A 20,783-nucleotide genomic window follows, 5' to 3' on the forward strand; every position below is an offset into this window, starting at 1 on the left:
AGGCAGGAACAGGATACTGATTAAGGATGATCAGCCATGATCATATTGAATGGTGGTGCAGGCTCAAAGGACAGAATGGCCTACTCCTGCACCTATTGTCTATTGTCTAATTCTCATACAGTATCTATTCAAGTACTTTTAATGACTTTTTGACCTAAGACACTTTGCTAAAATCTCTAGCACAGTTCACTTGTACTCCACAAAGAGTTTCTAAGCTGTAAATGATAAAAGTGCTTGCCTTACTCCTTGCTGTCACCCAGACTTTGTCACAGTGGTTACGAGGTCAGTGAGTCTATTACTTTCAGAGGTGCAATGAAAATATTCCAACCACAAACAATTCAGGAGCAAGTATCAGAATTACTGCAAAATTTTGTAGTAAAATATTATTTCTAATTTTTTTATTGTTGAGGCAATGAATCGCTAGTAAAGTGGAAATGAGAGTTAATTTTCATCTCCAGCCTCATATGTTAGACGGAGTTTATTGAATAAAATACATCTGCTTATCCAAGGTGAAATCTGGTTACATGGTATACAAAATATGACATATTTGACGGAGAAAACATATTAAAGAGAATCAGCAGTTTTTCAAATAATGAAGTGTTTGATTCCAGATGATGTTATAAAGTAAAATGAGGGAAAAAAATGAATATAATTTAAAGCTTTTACAACAATACTGAGCTTTGCTTGAAGATAGGGTTTTCAAATTGCTTTTTACCACTGTGGTAACTAGTGATGGTGGTTGTTTGTGTAATATCAAGACCATAGCTGATAATGTTATTTACCAAACAGAAAATACAACCACGCTCCATGGCATGTCCACATCGTAACAGTTGCTGAGAATTTCAGCACAACTTGTTGCTCTCTTAAATTCTACCCATCTGTGTTGTAGCTACGTCGGCCATCGCCAATAAGCTGAGTTTTCTCATTTGCATTTGTAGGCTGCAGCACAACTGGAATCTCCGCATCTGCAACAACAAAGCAACAGGAAGTCTGAATCAAAGTCTGAATCAGTGCATTAAAATACTGTCTCGATTTGTCTCGGCCTGAAGTTCTGAAGCAAAAATACATTATCTGATTCAAAAAGAGGCTGGATAAGCTCAGGATGTTTACAACAGTATAGGTGGAAGGGACTTCTGATTGAGGTGTATGAGATTATGAAGGCCATGGATAGGGGGAATACAAAGCAGCTGTTCCCCTTTCTTGAAGGGTCAATAGAATGGGGACATAATTTTAAAGTGAAGGACAGGAGGTTTAGAGGAGATTTGAGGAAAATATATTTTCACCCAGAGGGAATGCATTGGAGGTGGTAAACCTCACAACCTTTAAACAGTATGAGGACTAGCACTTGAAATATCTTAACATTCAAGGCCATGAGCCTAGTGAGCGAATGTGGGACTAATGTAGATAGTATTATATTTTTGGTGGCACAGACTTGATGGGCTGAAGGGCCTCCTCTAAACTGTATGATTCCATGACTGTAAGGCGAAGGAGATGGGAGAAGAGGAAGTGGGTGAGTTCCCAATTTTGCCGACACATTTCTATCGAAAAGGTCCTTGCCTGTCATATTTTCATCCTGGGCAGTGCCTGGGTTGGAGGGGGGGGGCGGGGGTGTGCAGAATTGACAGCTTTTTGGGAAGGTAAGAGCAACAATATAATTTGAGAAAATGGTGAATGGCAGTTTCTTTTCATTATTCCCAATTCAGAAGTAGGGTTTCCTCATGCTTAATGACTCCTTTGAGTTTGCATTTACCACATCTATAAACAAAACAGGCCCAACTCCATCAAACATGCTGGGGTTCTACAACACCCACCCTCACAACGGAGTCTGCAGGAGGGCTACGTGCATGCTCAATACCACACCTTTATCTCATGCCAGAAAGAAAATTCCAGGGAAGTGGAATAGTGGTGAGAATTAGGACATGCCCAGCATTTCTGAAGGCTGTTCTGAGGAAGGGTCACTGGATCCAAAATGCTAACTCTGATTTCTCTCTACAGAGGTCAGAAGTGGACACTGCAGATGCTGGAGATTAGAGTCAAGATTGGAGTGGTGCTGGAAAAGCACAGCAGTTCAGGCAGCATCCAAAGAGCAGGAATTTACGTCATGGCGCATATTGAATTCATTGATGTGTAGACGGTGCGGGATTCCTGATGAAGGGCTTTTGCCCGAAATGTAGATTTTCCTGCTCTTTGGATGCTGCTGTGCTTTTCCAGCAACACTCTAATCTTGACTTTTCTCTCCACAGATACAGCCAGATCTGCTGAACTTTTCCAGCAATTTCTGATATTGTTTCTGATTTCCAGCATCCACAGTTATTTTTTTTTATTTTTAAAACCATCCTGATTTAACCCAACTCAATGAAAACACAAACCAAAACTTTACAGAAGAGCATATGGCACCATTTTTAATGAACTATGCATTGAACATATATTTCTGAAAATTCAGTCCTTCTGATCAATTAGCAAGTTGATTACTGTTGCTCTGTTTTATGGCATGTATGTCCTTTTGTTCCCCCAAAATGGGCATTATTTGATCTATAATTAATTCAGTTCACCTCATGGAAACCAGAAACTAGCAATAATTATGTACGTGATAAATGTGTATTTAATTTGTCATAAAAACATTATGCTTTCACTGTGCAAATAAACAATACACAGTGCAAACAGTTCTCCAAGTTTTCAAGTGGTCATCCACTGCTGAACCATTGATAGAATTTATTTTGGCAGAGGGAGGCAGCTGGAGAAACATTCTCTAGTATCAGCTGCTGAGTGAAATGCATATTATAGAATGGAATATTATTTCCTATTTTGGAAATGCTCACATAATTTGAAATATATGAAAATTACTAGTAGGACTATGCTGGATTAACAAATGTGCAGTTGTTAAAGTGTCTCAACAATAAGTGTATTAGGAAAACAGAATTTAAATTCAAATGGATTTTCAGAATACTGAAATGTGATCAGCTGAACATGATGATATAGGTCTCCAGTGGAAGGAATATGATAAGCTGCACTCCATGGTTGCTATCTTTAGATGGTGCCTCTTTAAAAATACATTACTTTGCTTCTTTATGTGATTTGTCAAGTGTATTCACCATTTGATTAAATTCCAGCCACCAAATTCCCAAGTTCAAAGTTTGGTCTATTCTTGGAAGAAACCCCCATTTCATTATCCCTGTTGGAAACTCTGAATGTATGTTTGATCAGGACAGGATTAAGTTTTCCAGGGATGTCCTCATATTAGAAGGGTTTGCTGATATACACTGTCTAGGTTCACGTGTGCTGAACAAATAATTGGGGGCAGGGAATTGCCAGCTGCTGTGAAATTGGAATTCAGTGAAGACATTTTCCCAGACTCAGTGTGAAATAGTATTGGGGGGCTGGGGGTGTAGAAAAAAAATACTCTCAAAAATGGTAAGCAATTGGCACAAATGTCATTCTGAAAGAGTGATCAAAAGATACTCTCATTAGCCACATTCATCATAAAATTTATACATTTTAGAAAGCAAAATCAGACATCCATAGAAGCAGCATGAGTTTATACGGGCATAGTCACACCACAGTTTGTCATCCTATTCAGTCAATGGATATCTGTGCATGCTTACTCAAGCTTGTCGATGGAGCTCTGCCCACTGACCTCTGAATGCCTTTGAAATCCAGGATGATTTTAAGATGTCAGTGCTGCGATAGTTAACCTTCCAACATTTAAAAATAGAAAGGCAGTGTGGCAAGCTGCCGAAGATATTTCAAATCATTCAGCAAAGCAGCAACACATCCTGAACTGTACAGATGTATGGGTTCATAGACATTGTGACAGCACATTTATCGCAGGAGTCGATACTGGGTGATGTACTTTTCTATCCAAACCACTGTGAGAACTTTGTTCCCTTTCAGTTAGTGGGGATAAGTGTGTTTTAGTGAACTAACTCTTCCCAGTGTGTTTAATTTATGTTGGTTGATTCCTGATGGGAGTTTTTTTCAAAAATTTCAAAAATCCAACCAGTCTTTTATACATGCCATGAAATCAGACCTTTTCATTTACAGTTCAGGGTGTGACTTGGATTTCAGAACAGAAAGAGAGTTCAAAGAAAGCGATTATAAAAGGAATCTGAATCAAATGTAATTGCTTCATAGGTGTGACTGATTGGAAACAGGAGAGTAGGTTTATCATGAGGCTCTCACTAGTGAAAAGGTTCCACATGTTTTGAATTCTCACATACACAGCTGGATTCAATGCTACCCATTGCAACAAGAACCACGATGGCTGGACCCACTTGTCATGAGAGAGGCCCTCCTTTAGTCTGCCAGTAAAGGGAGAACCCCCCTGTCCCCCCCGGCATGGGACTGTCATAGGTCTCCCAGCTGGTATGTCAATGGGCCTCACTAAATCAGCACACTGGCACCCATTATCCCTGATTCCATTACAATTCGGTGAGTCCAGGGATGGGCTGGGGCTCCATTATTATCAACTGGGCAAAAGTGAGGACAGCAAATGCTGGAGATCGGAGTCTAGATTAGAATGGTGCTGGAAAAGCACAGCCAGTCAGGCAGGCAGCATCCGAGGAGCAGGAAAATCGATGTTTCGGGCAAAAGCACTTCATCAGGAATGAAGGCAGGGAGCCTCCAGGGTGGAGAGATAAATGTGAGGGGGGTGGGGCTAGGGAGAAGTACAATAGGTGGATGGGGGTGGGGATGAAGGTGATAGGTCAGAGAGGAGGGTGGAGTGGATAGGTGGGAAGGGTGATTGGCAGGTAGGATATGTCATGGGGACAGTGCTGAGCTGGAAGGTTGGAGCTGGGGGAGGGGAAATGAGGAAACTGGTGAAGTCCACATTGATGCCCTGGGGTTGAAGTGTTCCGAGGCGGAAGATGAGACGTTCTTCCTCCAGGCATCAGGTGGTGAGGGAGCAGCGGTGAAGGAGGCCCAGGACCTCCATGTCCTCGGCAGAGTGGGAGGGGGAGTTGAAATGTTGGGCCATGGGCAGTGGGGTTGATTGGTGCGGGTATCCCGGAGATGGTCCCTAAAGCGCTGTGCTAGGAGGCGTCCAGTCTCCCCAGTGTAAAGGAGATCGCATTGGGAGCAACGGATACAATAAATGATATTGATAGATGTGCAGGTGAGACTTTGATGGATGTGGAAGGCTCCTTTGGGGCCTTGGATGGAACTGAGGGAGGAGGTGTGGGCGCAGGTTTTGCAATTCCTGAGGTGGCAGGGGAGGGTGCCAGGATGGGAGGGTGGGTTGTTGGGGGGCGTGGACCTGACCAGGTAGTCACGGAGGGAACAGTTTTTGCATAAAGCGGAAAGGAGTGGGGACGGAAATACATTCATGGTGGTGGGGTCCATTTTGAGGTGGCGGAAATGTCGGCGGATGATGCAGTTTATGCGAAGGTTGGGTAGAAGGTGAGGACCAGGGTGGGGGGGGGTTCTGTCCTTGTTGCGGTTGGAGGGGTGGGGTTTGAGGGTGGAGGTGCGGGACATGGATGAGATGCGTTGGAGGGCATCTTCAACCACATGGGAAGGGAAATTGTGGTCTTTAAAGAAGGAGGCCATCTGGTGTGTTCTGCGACGGAACAGGTCCTCCTGGGAGCAGATACAGTGGTGGCGGAGGTATTGGGAATGCGGGATAGCATTTTTGCAGGAGGTAGGGTGGGAAGAGGTGTAATCCAGGTAGTTGTGGGAGTCGATGGGCTTGTAAAAAATGTCAGTGTCAAGTCGGTTGTCATTAATGGAGATGGAGAGGTCCAGGAAGAGGAGGGAGGTGTCAGAGATGGTCCAGGTGAATTTAAGGTCGGGGTGGAATGTGTTGGTGAAGTTGGCGGGAGCACGAGGTGGCGCCGATGCAGTCATCAATGTAGCGGAGGAAGAGATGGGGAGTGGTGCCGGTGTAACTACGGAAGATCAACTGTTCTACGTAGCCAACAAGGAGACAGGCATAGCTGGGGCCCATATGTGTGCCCATGGCTACGCCTTTGGTCTGGAGGAAGTGGGAGGATTCGAAGGATAAATTGTTAAGGGTGAGGGCCAGTTCAGCCAAACAAACAAGAGTGTCAGTGGAAGGGTACTGTTGGGGACGTCGGGAGAGGAAGAAACGGAGGGCTTGGAGGCCCTTGTCATGGCGGATGGAGATGTAGAGGGATTGGATATCCATGGTGAAGATGAGGCATTGGGGGCCGGGGAAGCAGAAGTCTTGGAGGAGGTGGAGGGCGTGGGTGGTGTCTCGAATGTATGTGGGGAGTTCCTGGACTAGGGGGGATAGGACAGTGTCGGGGTGGGTGGAGATGAGTTCGGTGGGGCAGGAGCATGCTGAGACAATGCGTCGGCCAGGGTGGTCAGGCTTGTGGATCTTGGGAAGGAGGTAGAACTGGGTGGTGCGGGGTTCCCGGACTATGAGGTTGGAAGCTGTGGGTGGGAGATCTCCTAAGGTGAAGAGGTTCTGTATGGTCTGGAAGATGATGGTTTGGTGATGGGGGGTGGGGTCATGGTCGAGGGGGCAGTTGGAGGAGGTGTCTTCGAGTTGGCGTCTGGCTTCAGCAGTGTAGAGGTCAGTGCACCAAACTACCAATGCACCCCCTTTATCCGCTGGTTTGATGGTGAGGTCAGGATTGGAGCAGAGGGAGTGGAGGACTGATCGTTCATCCTCGGTGAGGGGGAGGTCTGGGAGGATGGTGAAAACTCCATTATTATCAGACAGTCATGACTGGGGTGTGCCTCGTTTTGCATTCACCAACCTGTGGTTTGGATTCCCTCATCATTCCTGGTCTCTGGTGGGTTAGTGGTACCCGCAGCCACTATTCCCACTAGTGGCAACAAGCAATTGCTGACCTCTGACTGGCTAGCAACTCAGTGGGCAGGACTTTCACTGCCAACAATCTCAACTACAGTGAGGCCGAAAAGTGGCAATGTTAATGGCATCTGCTGGTCTCCCTTATAACCAATGGGGGTGTTCTCTGATTGATGGGTGAGACTTCAAAATCCAGCTCATCATATTCACTGCAGCATTCCAGTATCTTTAACAACAACCTGAAGTTAGCACCTTTATTGTCAAAAACTTCTCAAGGCATTTCACAGAAGCAAAATCTAACAAGAATTGGCACCAAGACAAAATAGACAATAGGAGGACCAACTAAAAACTTGGTCAAAAAGATAGTTTTAAAGGTGAAGAAGGATGTCGGGACGGGGGCGAGCTTAGAGAATGTGAGACCTTTTATGTCCACCAATGTCTCAGCAAAGTGAGGGTGAATACAGAATAAGCCGGAGTGAGAGGAAGGCAGTCTTTTGAGGATGGGATTGTAGTTTCAGAGATCCAGGAAAGTACACCCTAAAGACATTTAAATATGAGGATGATCATTTAAATGTGAGAATGATATTTCAGATTGATGGATTGATGGAGTCAATGTAGGTCAACGAGGACATGGATGAAGGGGACTTAGTGCAGGATAGCATACAGACTCCCTGGTTTGCTGTTTACAAAGGCTACATGACAGGATGAAATAGTTGAGCCCAGAGGTGACAAAACATAAGTAAAGCCTCTATCAGTCAATTGTCTGTGGAAAGGTGGAGATGAGCACAGAGGCAAAAAAAAAGAGACAGTCTGTTTGGTGGAGCAGATACGGGCCCCGAAACTCTGCTCAGAAATGAATACGATACAGAAAATATGAACTGTTTCAGGCTGAACCAGACTATGATACTAGAGTTTGATGTAACTGGTAGCTCAGGTACAGGTTTTATGGTGGGACCTAAAGGTAACACCTCATGGATAAAGGGATGGCTTGTTAGTGCCGTGGGTTTCAGTGTCTTATCCAGTTTATAACCCCTCATCTTCTGATGTTCACCTTGTAGAAATTACAGATTAACCAAGCCTTGGTGTTGGACAAACAATCTAACAGCACAAAGGTAGAGAGAGAGAGAAAGAGATCAGAGGGAGAAAGATGTTGGACATCTGACATCATAACTAGACAAAAAAATCAATAGTTATCTCATTTGAAACAGCATCAGGTTTTTCCATATTCAAGTAAGTCGTGTTTCTGCTATGGATCCTGGATGGGTTTTCCTGTCTGCTTCAAAATGAAGGTAACTCATTCAACCTTTCTATAGCCTTTAACACAATTTCTACATCTTTACCAAAGAAGGCCACCACTAATCACTACATCACCTATCCACCACTCCCCCCTAAATCTGATTGCTTTGTGCATTCCCCATTCCTGTCACTGCCTTTCCCAATGCTAAAGACCCACAATACTATCACTCACCCTTTAAAATTGTGATTTGTAGATGCTGGTGTTGGACTGGGGTGTACAAAGTTAAAAATCACACAACACCAGGTTATAGTCCAACAGGTTTAATTGGATTTGCTTCCAATTAAACCTGTTGGACTATAACCTAGTGTTGTGTGATTTTTTAACTAAAATTGTGGTCACTGTTATTCACCTTCTTACCCTTTATGATCTGTCCTCTTTAAAAACTCACACAAAGGCTATTGCCAACTTTGCAAGGCTACTTCTTGGCAAGCAGCTTGGGGTTCAGGTACACAAACTCAATGATGATGAGGCTTGGGGTCAAAATTGGGATCAAAATGGGCTGGGGCCCATTCTTTTAGACACAAAATTCATTCCATTCTCTCTAGATTTCTAGGCTATATTGTTCGCAAACTTGGCAAGAAGGCAGGTTATGTTCGACTTGGTATTGTGCAATGTGACAGGATTAATTGATGAAGTGGCCACAATATAATTGAATTTGACTTCCACTTTGAAAGCGAGAGGTTTGGTTCTAAGCCCTAACACTTTAAACCTAACTAAAGACAACTGTATAGGCATGAAAGCTGAACTAGCTTAAATGAACAGATATATTATGCTCAGGGATAGATCAATAGAGAAGCAATGGCAGACATTTAAGGGGATATTTCAGAATACTCAGAATAAGTTGATGCTTGCAGTAAAGAAAGATTCTACAGGGAGGACCTACCACCCTTGGTTAATTAAAAAAAAGGGAAAGTACCATACTTTAGGGAAAAACCATATAACTGCACAAAGATGTGTGGCAGGTCAGATGACTGGTCAGAATGTAAAGAGCAGCTGAGAATGACTCATCAGGTGGAACATTTTAGAATGTGACAAGAAGCTAGCTAGCAATGTAAAAATGGATAGCAAGAGTTCCTACAGGTATTTACAAAGGAAAAGAATAAGTAAAGCAAGTATTGGTCCTCTGGAGAATGAGAATGAGGAATTGGTAGTAGATAGTAAGGAAATGGTGGATAAAATAAAATATTTTGCTTATGTCTTTACTACTGAGGATGCAAAAAACATTCCAGTAATAGCAGTAAATTGGGAAGTGTAAAGGCTAGTGGTACTTAACAGAACTACAACCACAAAGGAACAGGTACAAAGCAAATTGTTGATGGTACTGTGGATACCAAGTCTCTGAGCCCAGATGCACTTCATCCTAAAGTGTTAAAGGAAGTTGCTCACGAGGTACTAGATGTACTGGTATTAATTTTCCAAAATTCCTTAGATTTAATTTGATAGGAACATAGCAAATTCAGCCTCTTTATTTAAGAAGGGAGGCAGAAAAGTGGAAACTACAGGCTGGCCAGTTAATTGAACATCTATTGTGGAGAAAGATGTAGAATTATCATTAAAGAGATTATAGCTGCACACTTAAAATAATTGGAAGAGTTGGCATGGTTTCATCAAAGGACAATCATATTTAACCAATTTACTGGAGTTCTTTCCATGCAAGGTGGATAAAGGTCAGCCTGTAGATACAGAAAACTCGGATTTCCAGAAGACATTTGATGAGGTGCCAGATGGCAGGACTGCCATATGAGGAGAGATTGACTAGGTTAGGATTGTTTTAACTGGAGTTCAGACAAATGAGGGAGGATCTCATAGAGATTTATAAATCCTAACAGGACTAGACAGGGTAGATGCAGGGACGATGTTCCCGGTGGTGGGTGTGTCCAGAACTGGGGTCACAGTCTGAGGATTCGGGGTAGACCATTTAGGATGGAGATAAGGAGACATTGTTTCACCCAAAGAGGGGTGAGCCTGTGGAATTCATTACCATAGGAAGTTATTGATGCCAAAGCATTGAATGTGTTCAAGGAATAGCTGGATATAGTACTTGGGACATGTGCCCCAAAGGTTATGGGGAGAAAGCAGGATTTGGCTATTGAGTTGGATGATCAGCCATGACCATGATGAATGGCAGAGTAGGCTCGAAGGGCCAAATGGCCTCCTCCTACTCCTATCATCTGTGCTTCTATGTATCAAAGGTTATTTTGAAAATAAAAGCTCATGGTGTATAGGATAACATATTAGCATAGATAGAAGATTGGCTGGCACGCAGCAAAGAGAAAGTGTGCATAAATGGGACTTTGTCTGGCAGGATGTGATGAGTGTTGTATTTTGCAATTGAAATCAATGACTTCTGCAGTTGCATTCCCCGGGCACTAAGATGACAAATAGCAGAGCCAAAATTATATGCATTTGCACGCCAACCACACACGTGGGAACAACCCAAAAGCCTTTTCTTTGTGGAAAGCTCAACCTTGAATTTAGCACTTACCATTCTCCATGTCTGTGCGGATTTGTTCCTCCAGGTCCTCTGGTGAGACATAGTATTCATATTCTTCACCCTCTGGGGACTTGGGCTTGCATTTACCAAAGCAACAGTTACAGCAGCAACAGAGGCAGCAGCAGAAGTAGCAGCCAGTGATCAACCCACAGAACACAAAAAGGCCCTGAGTAAAATACAGAGAACAGACAAAAACAATTACCTAGAAGTGAAGGTAGAATTTGCATGGTCCTTCTAGGCTGTTGATTTTGAGAGTTATGGACTTTCCATTGGTTGAACTGTGGAAGGGTGCACAGCAGACTTTGTGATGATCTGTCCTGCATATTGCTCTTCCTGTGCAAATGTCTAGTTTACTATTTCACAGGTTATTTAAGTCTCTTTAAAAGAGTATACTTTGTTTACGCAAGTTTTTCAGGCACAAGGCTGTAGCTTAAATTGACCCAGGGTGGAGGGCGGGTTGTCAATATGAACCCTCTTTTCCTTCAGTTTCTCAAAATTTCCTGTTCCTTTTAATGGAAGCCAGCCTGCTACTAAATATACCTCACTGTGCACTCAGACAGAATTAAAATAATGTAATAATTTACTGCATTACTGACAATCAATAACCTTGAGAGAATTAATTTCTATCTTTTACCAAAAAAGTGTTGACAGTTTTATAGTGAAAATGGTGAGTGGTTGTCATTGTACTGGTCAAGTTGTAGTCCCTTTACCAAGAAGACTGGACAATGACACAATAGTACAATGCTCTTCCATCACTTTTGACAGAATGAAATAACTCTTCAATGGTTTCACAATCAAAAAGTTTGATCTTTGTACAAAGTGGACAAGATTTGCATGCAATCAGCTCATTAAAATGTAGAAAATGCTAATATACTATTACACTATTTACAAATATTAAAATTCCCAGGTCAGCTGTTATGATAAAAATTATAAAACTACTATCTGTTACTATTTAGATCCCTCAGATTAGTCTCAATCTTGCACACTGTAGTAAGGTTTTGTAATGAGCACGGAGAATGATGCCTCCAGTTCTTCTGATGAATAACCAAAGGAAATTATGAATCATCCATGACTTGAGCTCAGATAGATATCAGATAGAAAGCAATGAGGTAGCCGTTTGGTTGAAAGATGTGGTGGAAAATTGGGCAGAATGTTAACAGCATATACATGAAAGTCAAATACATGCTTGTGGATAATGACAGAGAAGGGTAGCACACAGAAGAAGAAGTATGTGGGACCGAAAAGATGGTGCCCAGAGTTGAAGAAAAGTGAGAATAACTATTGCAGATGATATGCTGAATGATTTGGTTGAGTAGGAGTGGAAACATACAAGATCAGTTTAGCACAACTGTGCAACAAAGCAGAGAGTTAGCAGTCATTGAAGAATCATCCAGTAAACAAATCATATGCTGTGTGAGATCAAGGAAGATAATGACCCAAGGCCACATTCACAAAGGGTGTAGGTTGCAACTTTGGCCAAAGCAAAGTATATACAATGGTATATACAATGAAATTGAATTGGAGAGATGGGCACAGAACTGATACATCAAGAGAAAAGAGAGGTTTGAGATGGTATAATAGATGGATTGCAGAGGTCCACATTCAAAGACCATTTCTCTTTGCAATTTTGTTAGTGACATTGTACTGAAAAAAGTGTTGACAGTTTTATAGTGAAAACGGTGAGTAGTTGTCATTGTACTGGTCAAGTTGTCGTTCCTTTACCAAGAAGACTGGACAATGACACAATAGTACAATGCTCTTCTATCACTTTAGAGAGAATGAAATAACTCTTCAATGGTTTCACAATCAAAAAGTACACTTTTCAAAACATACACTTTTTTTTTGTAGGAAGGATAATATGGTCTCCTTAGTGAACACTAGCTAAAGCAAGTAGAAAGATTAGATCCAAGAAATTTGACGGCATGTGTCACTCTTTTCTTAAGAGCTTAATGGACAGTCAAATCTGCTGCACAGTAGTAGAAGGTCTACATACATTCTATGTCGTTACTACCCAACTTACTGAGATATTATATGAACCTGAAGCTCCACCCACTTTACAAATTGGTCACCACTACCAATTGGTCATGCGAACAGGCATACAGATCACACTGGTTTAAGGCAGGCATTTTGTCAGGAGCAGCATGAATAATCTTCTTGGCCCCTAAAGTATCTTCCCATCTACCTTCCATGATTAGAGTTTGGGAAGTGAGATAATGTCTGACTCTGGTTCACGGGAGATCTGGTGAAATTCCTGCACCTCCCATACCCGGATTGTGAGCCAACTTGCAGTGTTTGTTTGGATTTGCTCTTTCCAATTCAAATGCGGAAGAGACTGACTTTGAAAATGGCTGAGGCCTCTGCTGAGGTTACCCAACCCTGCCACTTGATCAATTAGCTCACTAAGCGCCAGGTACCAGTTCATAATGGAACCTCCCCCCCGCTCCCACCTCCCCCCCCCCCACCCCCACTCACTTTCTCCAAAGGTTCCATTGGCCTCCTGTTAGAATTGTGGCAAGAGATTAGGAGAGATCCTGTGATACGTGCATTAGAAAATCACCTAGAGTCTTTTAAATCTTTAATGTAAAATTGTATTGTTTTACATGAAAAAAAGGATTGAGTCAAGTGATACATTCAGAATAGGCAAGAGACTTTTATAACACATACGCAGAATAATGAACCTTTCTAACACATTGCTTACATTTTTACTAAGAAAATTTCAGTTTTCAATTTTCTGGATTCTCACTTTTTCAAACTGCAACTTACAGCACCACAAAATGTTACTGCACGTGAAAATGAAAAAAAACAGAAATCAAATTTACCTTTGCCCACCAGCTAGACAACATGAAGTATGTGTTCACATTCTCTTCACCAAATTGTTCAGCGATGTACAGTCCCAGTGAACCATATTTATCATAAATATTTCGTTTGGTTATATCTGACAGTATTGAATGAGCATTGTTGATCTCTTTGAACTTATCGCTCGCATCTGGATTATCAAGATTTTTGTCTGGATGGTGTTTCAAAGCAAGTTTTCTGTGGAATGTGATAACAAAGAGATTTGAATTTGTCTCAAGACTGCTGAACAGTGCATATCCTAATAGTGTAAACTATTCAAGCATACTAAAAATTGTTATTGCAACTTTTCAAATTTTCCCAATGCAGCACGCTATAAGAGGATTACAACCTGTTCAAAGGTTTCTGTCAAGTTGGCCATTCTTAGGGCAGATCCAAATTGAAAAGAACTTAAAGGTAATATTTCCTTTGCTGTTTCTGGAGAAGTTCCAGTTGATCCCTTCATAGGAATGAAGGACTAGAAGACCACGTGAGGAGAAAAGCTTTAGATTACAGGAGGATATAGATGGGTTAGTCTGATGGGCTGATCAGTGGCAAATGGAATTCAATCCAGATAAATGTGAGGGTGATGCTCTTGGGCAGGACCAACAAGGCAATAAAATATATGATGAAACAGTAGGGCCCTGGGAAGCATCGAGGATCAGCGGGACCTTGGTATACATGTCCACTGGTTGTTTAAAGTATCAGCACAGGTGGATAAAGCTGTTAAGAAGACATATGGTATTTATTAGCTGAGGCATTGAGTCGAAGAGGAGGGAGGTTATGCGTGAACTACATAAAACATTAGTTAGGCCACAGTTACAGTCTTATATGCAATTTTAGAATCTACATTATAAAAGAGGTGTGATTGCACTGGAGAGGGTGCAGAGGAGATTTACCACGATATTGCCTGGACTGGACAGTTTCAGTTATGAAGAAAGATTTCCTTACAGCAGAGAAGATTGACAGGAGACATGATGGAGATGCATAAAATTGTAAGGGGCATAGTTAGGGTAGACAGGAGTTCAATGTAGCTAAGTGTGAAGTGATTCACTTTGGTAAGAGTAATAAAAAGATGGATTACTGGGCTAATGGTAGACTACTTGGTAGTGTGGAAGAGCAGAGGGATCTTGGTGTCCATGTACACAGATCTCTGAAAGTTGCCACCCAGGTAAATAGTGCAGTGAAGAAGGCATATGGCGTACTGGCTTTTATTGGTAGAGGAATTGAGTTCCGGAGTCCTGAGGTCATGCTGCAGTTGTATAAGACTCTGGTGCGGCCGCATCTGGAATATTGTGTGCAGTTTTGGTCGCCATACTATAGGAAGGATGTGGAGGCACTGGAACGGGTACAGAGGAAGTTTACCAGGATGTTGCCTGGTATGGTAGGAAGATCCTATGAGGAAAGGCTGAGGCACTTGGGGTTGTTTTCTTTGGAGAAAAGAAGGTTTAGGGGTGATTTGATAGAGGTGTACAAGATGATTAGGGGGTTAGATAGGGTTGACAGTGAGAACCTTTTTCCACGTATGGAGTCAGCTATTACAAGGGGGCATAGCTTTAAATTAAGGGGGGGTAGATATAGGACTGATGTTAGGGGTAGGTTCTTCACTCAGCGAGTCGTAAGTTCATGGAATGCCCTGCCAGTAGCAGTAGTGGACTCTCCCTCTTTATGGGTATTTAAGCGGGCATTGGATAGGTATATGGAGGATAGTGGGTTAGTGTAGATTAGGTGGGCTTTGATCGGCGCAACATAGAGGGCCGAAGGGCCTGTACTGCGCTGTATTCTTCTATGTTCTATGTTCTAAACATTTCCTTTTACTGGAGGGATCATTGATAGGGACATAAATTTAAGGTAAGGGGCAGAAGGTTTAGAGGAGATCTGAGGAAAAACCTTTTCACCTAGAGGACGGTGGGAATATGGAACTCACTGGCTGTAAGGGTGGTAAAGGCAGAAATCCTTATAACATTTAAGAAGTATTTATAATTAGAATTAGCTTTATTATCACGTACTTGCATGAGTACTGTGAAAGGTTTACAAGTCGCCATTTACGGTGCCATCTTAGGTACAATATGGACCTGTGATACCAAGACATGCAACATTTTAGGTTAAATGCTGGAAAGTGGGAATAGAACAGTTGGGTGGTTGATTTTGACTAGCACAGATTCAATAGGTCAAAGGACTTTTTTCTGTGGCGTAGATCTCTATGACTCAACATTAGACAAAATCATAACTGTGAATCCATTGCCAAGAATTTCCTTGGGGCTTCTGTTGACTAGCACCACTAAACCCATGATTTTATAATTTATGAATTAGAAGAAAGAGCTATCTATCAAACTCTGCATAAGACACTTAGGAACACTCAGCTATTGAGATGGGAGCATGAAGTTACAAGGAACATATTGAAAGATTAAGTGGCTAAGTAAGAGAGTAAGTTCTTTGGCAAATGAAATTCAATGTTGGGAAGTGTGAGGTAATCCATTTTGAATCCAAGATGGCCAGATCAAATCGCTTTAAATGGAGAAATACTGGGAGATATGAAGAAGAAAAATGATTGGTGTCAAAAATATGTAAAAGCTAGTGTTTAGGTACATAAAAAATTCAAAAAGGCTAATGTAATATTAATCTCTGGCTTAGGGAGCTGAAATTACAAATTGAGGAAATTATGCTTCGGGGTAGAAGTAGGCCATTCGGTCATTCAGCTTGCTCCATCGTTCAATTAGACCTTGACTAATCTGCTTACACCACATTCCCACCAACCCACAATAAGTCTTCATGCCCTTACTTGGTAAGGATCTACCTACCCCGATCTGAAAAATATTCACAGATTTTGCTTGAGTTCCAAAGGCTTACAAGCTTCCATGAGGAAAACAATCTTCTCCTCAATTCTTTCTTCGATGGGCAACCTCCTAATTTCTAAAGCTCAGCAAGTTTGCCTTTGGATTGGCAAATTGGAAAAGTCACACCATTATTTAACAAAGAAGAAAGGGTGAATCATGAAACTATGGTTTCTGTTGTTTGATGCAGTTTGTGCAGAAGGAATCTATCATCACTGAGCAATTGAATAAGCATGAACAAGTCAAACAGAGACAACAGAAATTTGTGAGGGAGAAGTCTTAACTGAGTGACCTTAATGTGTTTTTGAAGGTATCGACGGACTGTCTTATAAAGATAGGTCAACTAGATTGGGCTTGTATAGAAGAGTGAGAGGCGACCTAATTGTGAGATTCAGCCTAGAGAACCTTCTTTAGATTGCCTCCAGTGCCAGTGTATCTTTCCTCCAATTCAGGACTAATAGGAATGGTGAAGAATGAGGAGAAATTAATGCAGTGTGTGACGGAATGTGTCTGGAAAAATGGAAAACTAAAGTATAAAGATAAATATAATTGAACTAAATCATGATCAAGTTGAAAGCAACTGGCAGTGACAAAAAACTCAATAAAAGAGAAAAGAAAATTATTATCTATAATAGATCTTGTTTCTGATGCACCCAGTATGATCAATTTCACATGCGTGGATAATCATGCATTCCACTGCTTGTACCAATCCCCATGTCACTTGAAAGCTGTGCCATATTAGTAATTCATTGCATTAATTAGTTAAGCAAATGCTATTTTACAATTCGAAGCACATTTCCCATGTTTCTACAAAAAACTCTGAAATCGGTTAATCTCACTTGATAACTCAAAGACACTTTTAAGGGATTTGATGCAGGATGTTGATTAGAAGCATCTGAAAGATAATAAGATTTATTAACACTGTTAAGTTTTATTTACATTTAACATCTTAATATTTATGGAACTATGTTGTTGCTAGGTTTTAACAGTATTAAGAACTACAGGAGATTCTAAGCACATTAAGTTTTAGAAAGCATGCCTTTCTCCATGAAAACTATTTCTGTGGATTGTTTTTGCAGAATATTTTCACTGATTTGCAGCATGTCTTTCATTAAATAGCAGTCGTTTGCTACTACATTGTTGCTACTGTATCTGTCAAATTTCTATGTCTAGGAGGCTATTTCATTTCATACCTTGCCACTTAGAGGATTGTGGAGTTGCCCTGTGGAGTTGCCCAACATTGTCTAACTCATATGCTGTAGGCAAGGTATATTGGCAAGACCATGCTACGACAACGGACGAATGGACACTGCGCAACAATCGCCAGACAGGGATGTTCCCTCCCAGTCGGGGAGCACTTCAGCAGTCAGGGACATTCGGCCTCGGATTTTCGGGTGACCATCCTCCATCACGGATTTCAGACAGGCAACAATGCAAAGTGACCAGGCAGAAGCTGATAGCCAAGTTTGGTATCCACGAGGACGGCCTCAACCAGGAGTTGAGTAGTTCATGTCACACTACAGATGACCCCACTACACTATACACACACACACAGTCTTACATACTCACACACTCATGCAGACCCTCTTTCATAAACACGCTCTCTCATAGACACACACACATACACCCCTGAAAGGTGTGCGCACACACACACACAATCTCTCTCCCCCTCACACATATAAGTCTATAGGGTGAATTTGCATTTGTAGAATTGTATTTGCAGATACATTCTATTTTGCTCAAAAAGCGCACAAACCACAGGCAGTCAATCCATGTAACATTTTATAAATTCCTGTTTTAGAAATGGAACCAGTCTGACTCAAGTTTGGAATACAGACAGACTCTAACCCCAAACCTTTAATCCATTGTCTGAGCTGAGATGTCACCTTTTTTAATGAAACTTTAAGTTATCTTGAAAATGTGACTTGAAAGAAGTCCTGGGATTTATGTGTTAATGAACCGAAACCTGCTACCCATTCTAAAAGATGAAAGACTTAACAGTGCTCTAGGTTTGTTCAATATATTATATCGGTTGCATGCATGACACTATGATCTTTTGCTCTAAATTCTGTCTTATGATCCTGCTCCACAGTTACCTAATGAAGGAGCAGTGCTCCAGAAGCTAGTGCTTCCAAAAAGACTTGTTGGACTATAACCTGGTGTTATATGATGTTTAACTTAGAAGATTGACAATTCTGATGTCTTTGACAAAGCTTTGACAAAGGGTCAGTTAGACTCGAAACGTCAGCTCTTTTCTCTCCTTACAGATGCTGCCAGACCTGCTGAGATTTTCCAGCATTTTCTCTTTTGGTTTCAGATTTCAGCATCCGCAGTCATTTGCATTTATTCTGATGTCTTCTCTTGCCTGATCCTTGGCATCTCTGCGATTTCTTTTGCCTATCCACCTCTTAGTTACTGTGTCAATTGCAATAATTGTCAGTGTAATCTTTATACAGTATTTGCACAGCACACCCAATTGGTTTATTTTGCTTTCTGATTTGAATTCCTTATAATCCTTGTACTCCAGTGGATTGCAGTACAAGATAACATACAAGGAGCTAGTCAAAGTGGGGCAGGCATGTGAGGATGGAGAAAGTGAGGACTGCAGATGCTGGAGATCAGAAATTAAAAATGTGTTGCTGGAAAAGCGCAGCAGGTCAGGCAGCATCAAAGGAACAGGCGAATCGATGTTTCGGGCATAAGCCCTTCTTCAGGAATGAGGAGGGTGTGTCAAGCAGGCTAAGATAAAAGGTAGGGAGGAGGGACTTGGGGGAGGGGCATTGGGAATACGATAGGTGGAAGGAGGTTAAGGTGAGGGTGATAGGCCGGAGACGGGGTGGGGGTGGAGAGGTCGGGAAGAAGATTGCAGGTCAAGAAGGCGGTGCTGAGTCTGAAGGTTGGGACTGAGAAAAGTAGGGGGAGGGGAAATGAGAAAGCTGGAGCAATTCTCCAGCTTTCTCATTTCCCCTCCCCCCATAAGCTGCTGGATAATATTGGGGAAGTCATTGCTGAGGCCTTCGGCACAGGCAGGACTGAAACCATTGTAACTCCAAACCTAATTATCCTCCCAGCCCAGCCCCTTCTGATTCGCAAGATGAAGAATGGTATAAGCAGGCATGTATACACTTCTTCCCACACCACAACTTTGCCAATTTTTAGAACTTGGAGAGGCAGAATGCTGGAATCTAGTCTTTATTCACTTATTTAAAGGGACATGTGTGTTTTGTGGTCATTCAACTATCAAACCTTCCCCTTCTCCTCCAACCCCTCTTACAACCTGCACTCGTATATGAGAACGACTAAATCCACCAATGATGACCTGTGACCTAAATACACAAACACCCATTTAATATATAATTATCACCCTTGTGTCTTTGCACTTTCAGATCAAGAACAAAGATCAAAAACAAACAACAAAACAGCACAGGAACAGGCCCTTTAGCCCTCCAAGCCTGTACCAATATATTTTGCCCTTTCAAATTAAAACTGTTGTCACTTACAGGATCCGTATCCCTCTATTCCCAGGTGCTTCTTGAATGCTGCCATTGTGTCTGCTATCTGAAAGATTCATTCTGGCCAGGCATTGGGGGAACACATGGATGCCAGTGATGATGTAGACACCACAATCACGTGATTTCACATTCACAGCCACCAAATGACACTGACACTAATCTTAGGGGATAGATTAAGCTGGGGATTTCTGTGTGGTGGGACTTAGGGCATGAGGGGTATAACCAGGGCAGAGGGCAGGGATAGTCCAAGTGTCAGCTTGCCAGATGGCCCACTGCAGAGGAGTCTCATGAGATGGTGAATGGGAAGCATTCATGGGAGGGCTCATGTGCCTGTACAATGAGAAGCTGTACATTGGGAAGCCTGCCAGAAAACAGTAGTTAATGTCCTGGAGCATGAACAGGTTCAGTGCCAGTCTGGCACGAGCTTTGCATAGAACTTGGCTTATAGTTTAGGCAACTCATTTGCTTCACCTGTAGACCCAACCATAATGGGTGATATTGAAGCGTTGATTTCAACACAATCATCAATCACCCAAAAGCTTTCATTGCAGCATTTAGACAAGGTCATTATTAAAAGTTTGTCCATGCGACGTGGGCATCGCTGTCTAGGCCAACCTTTACTGTCCATCCTAAATTGCTAGGAATCAACCACACAGTGGGTCTGGAGTCACACGTAGACCAGACCAGGTAAGGATAGCAGATTTCCTTCTCTAAGAGGCATTAGCGAACCAAACCTGTTTTAACAGCATAACTAGCTATGCAAGTGTAAACTGATGCTGGGGGTTTGGTTAGCTCTTTTGACTGAATGGCTGCTTCGCAATGTAGGGTAACACCAACAGTATGGGTTCAATTCCTACACTGGCTGAGATTACCATGAAGGATTCTTCTTCTTAACCTCTCCCCTTACCTAAGGTGTGGTGATCCTTAGAGGCAAAGTCACCATATTCTCCTAGGACTTCTCTCTAATAGAGGTATTGAGAAGGTGGGACTTTATCGATCCAGTGTTCAATGGACTTATAGGATATTACAGTGTCTG

General features: G+C 42.1%; 1 protein-coding gene across 3 annotated transcripts in view; it reads right to left on the reverse strand.

Annotated features, from left to right (window-relative positions):
* Nucleotides 1-462: 462 nt before the first annotated feature.
* The window catches only part of dnajc5b (DnaJ (Hsp40) homolog, subfamily C, member 5 beta), a 41,374-nt gene continuing 21,053 nt past the window's right edge, over nt 463-20,783 (reverse strand). For 2 of the 3 annotated variants that reach the window (XM_072571531.1, XM_072571532.1), the window contains 3 exons: nt 13,389-13,602; nt 10,561-10,735; nt 463-965 (listed from right to left, as the gene is read on the reverse strand). In XM_072571531.1, coding sequence (XP_072427632.1) covers nt 871-965; nt 10,561-10,735; nt 13,389-13,602 — 484 coding nt within the window. In that variant the 3' untranslated portion in view covers nt 463-870. Of the gene's footprint in view, nt 966-10,560; nt 10,736-13,388; nt 13,603-15,410; nt 15,477-20,783 lie in introns of all 3 variants that reach the window. The other variant, XM_072571530.1, reaches the window with a different exon arrangement.

The sequence above is a fragment of the Chiloscyllium punctatum genome, chromosome 5 (assembly GCF_047496795.1).
Source record: "Chiloscyllium punctatum isolate Juve2018m chromosome 5, sChiPun1.3, whole genome shotgun sequence".
Lineage (NCBI taxonomy): Eukaryota > Metazoa > Chordata > Chondrichthyes > Orectolobiformes > Hemiscylliidae > Chiloscyllium > Chiloscyllium punctatum.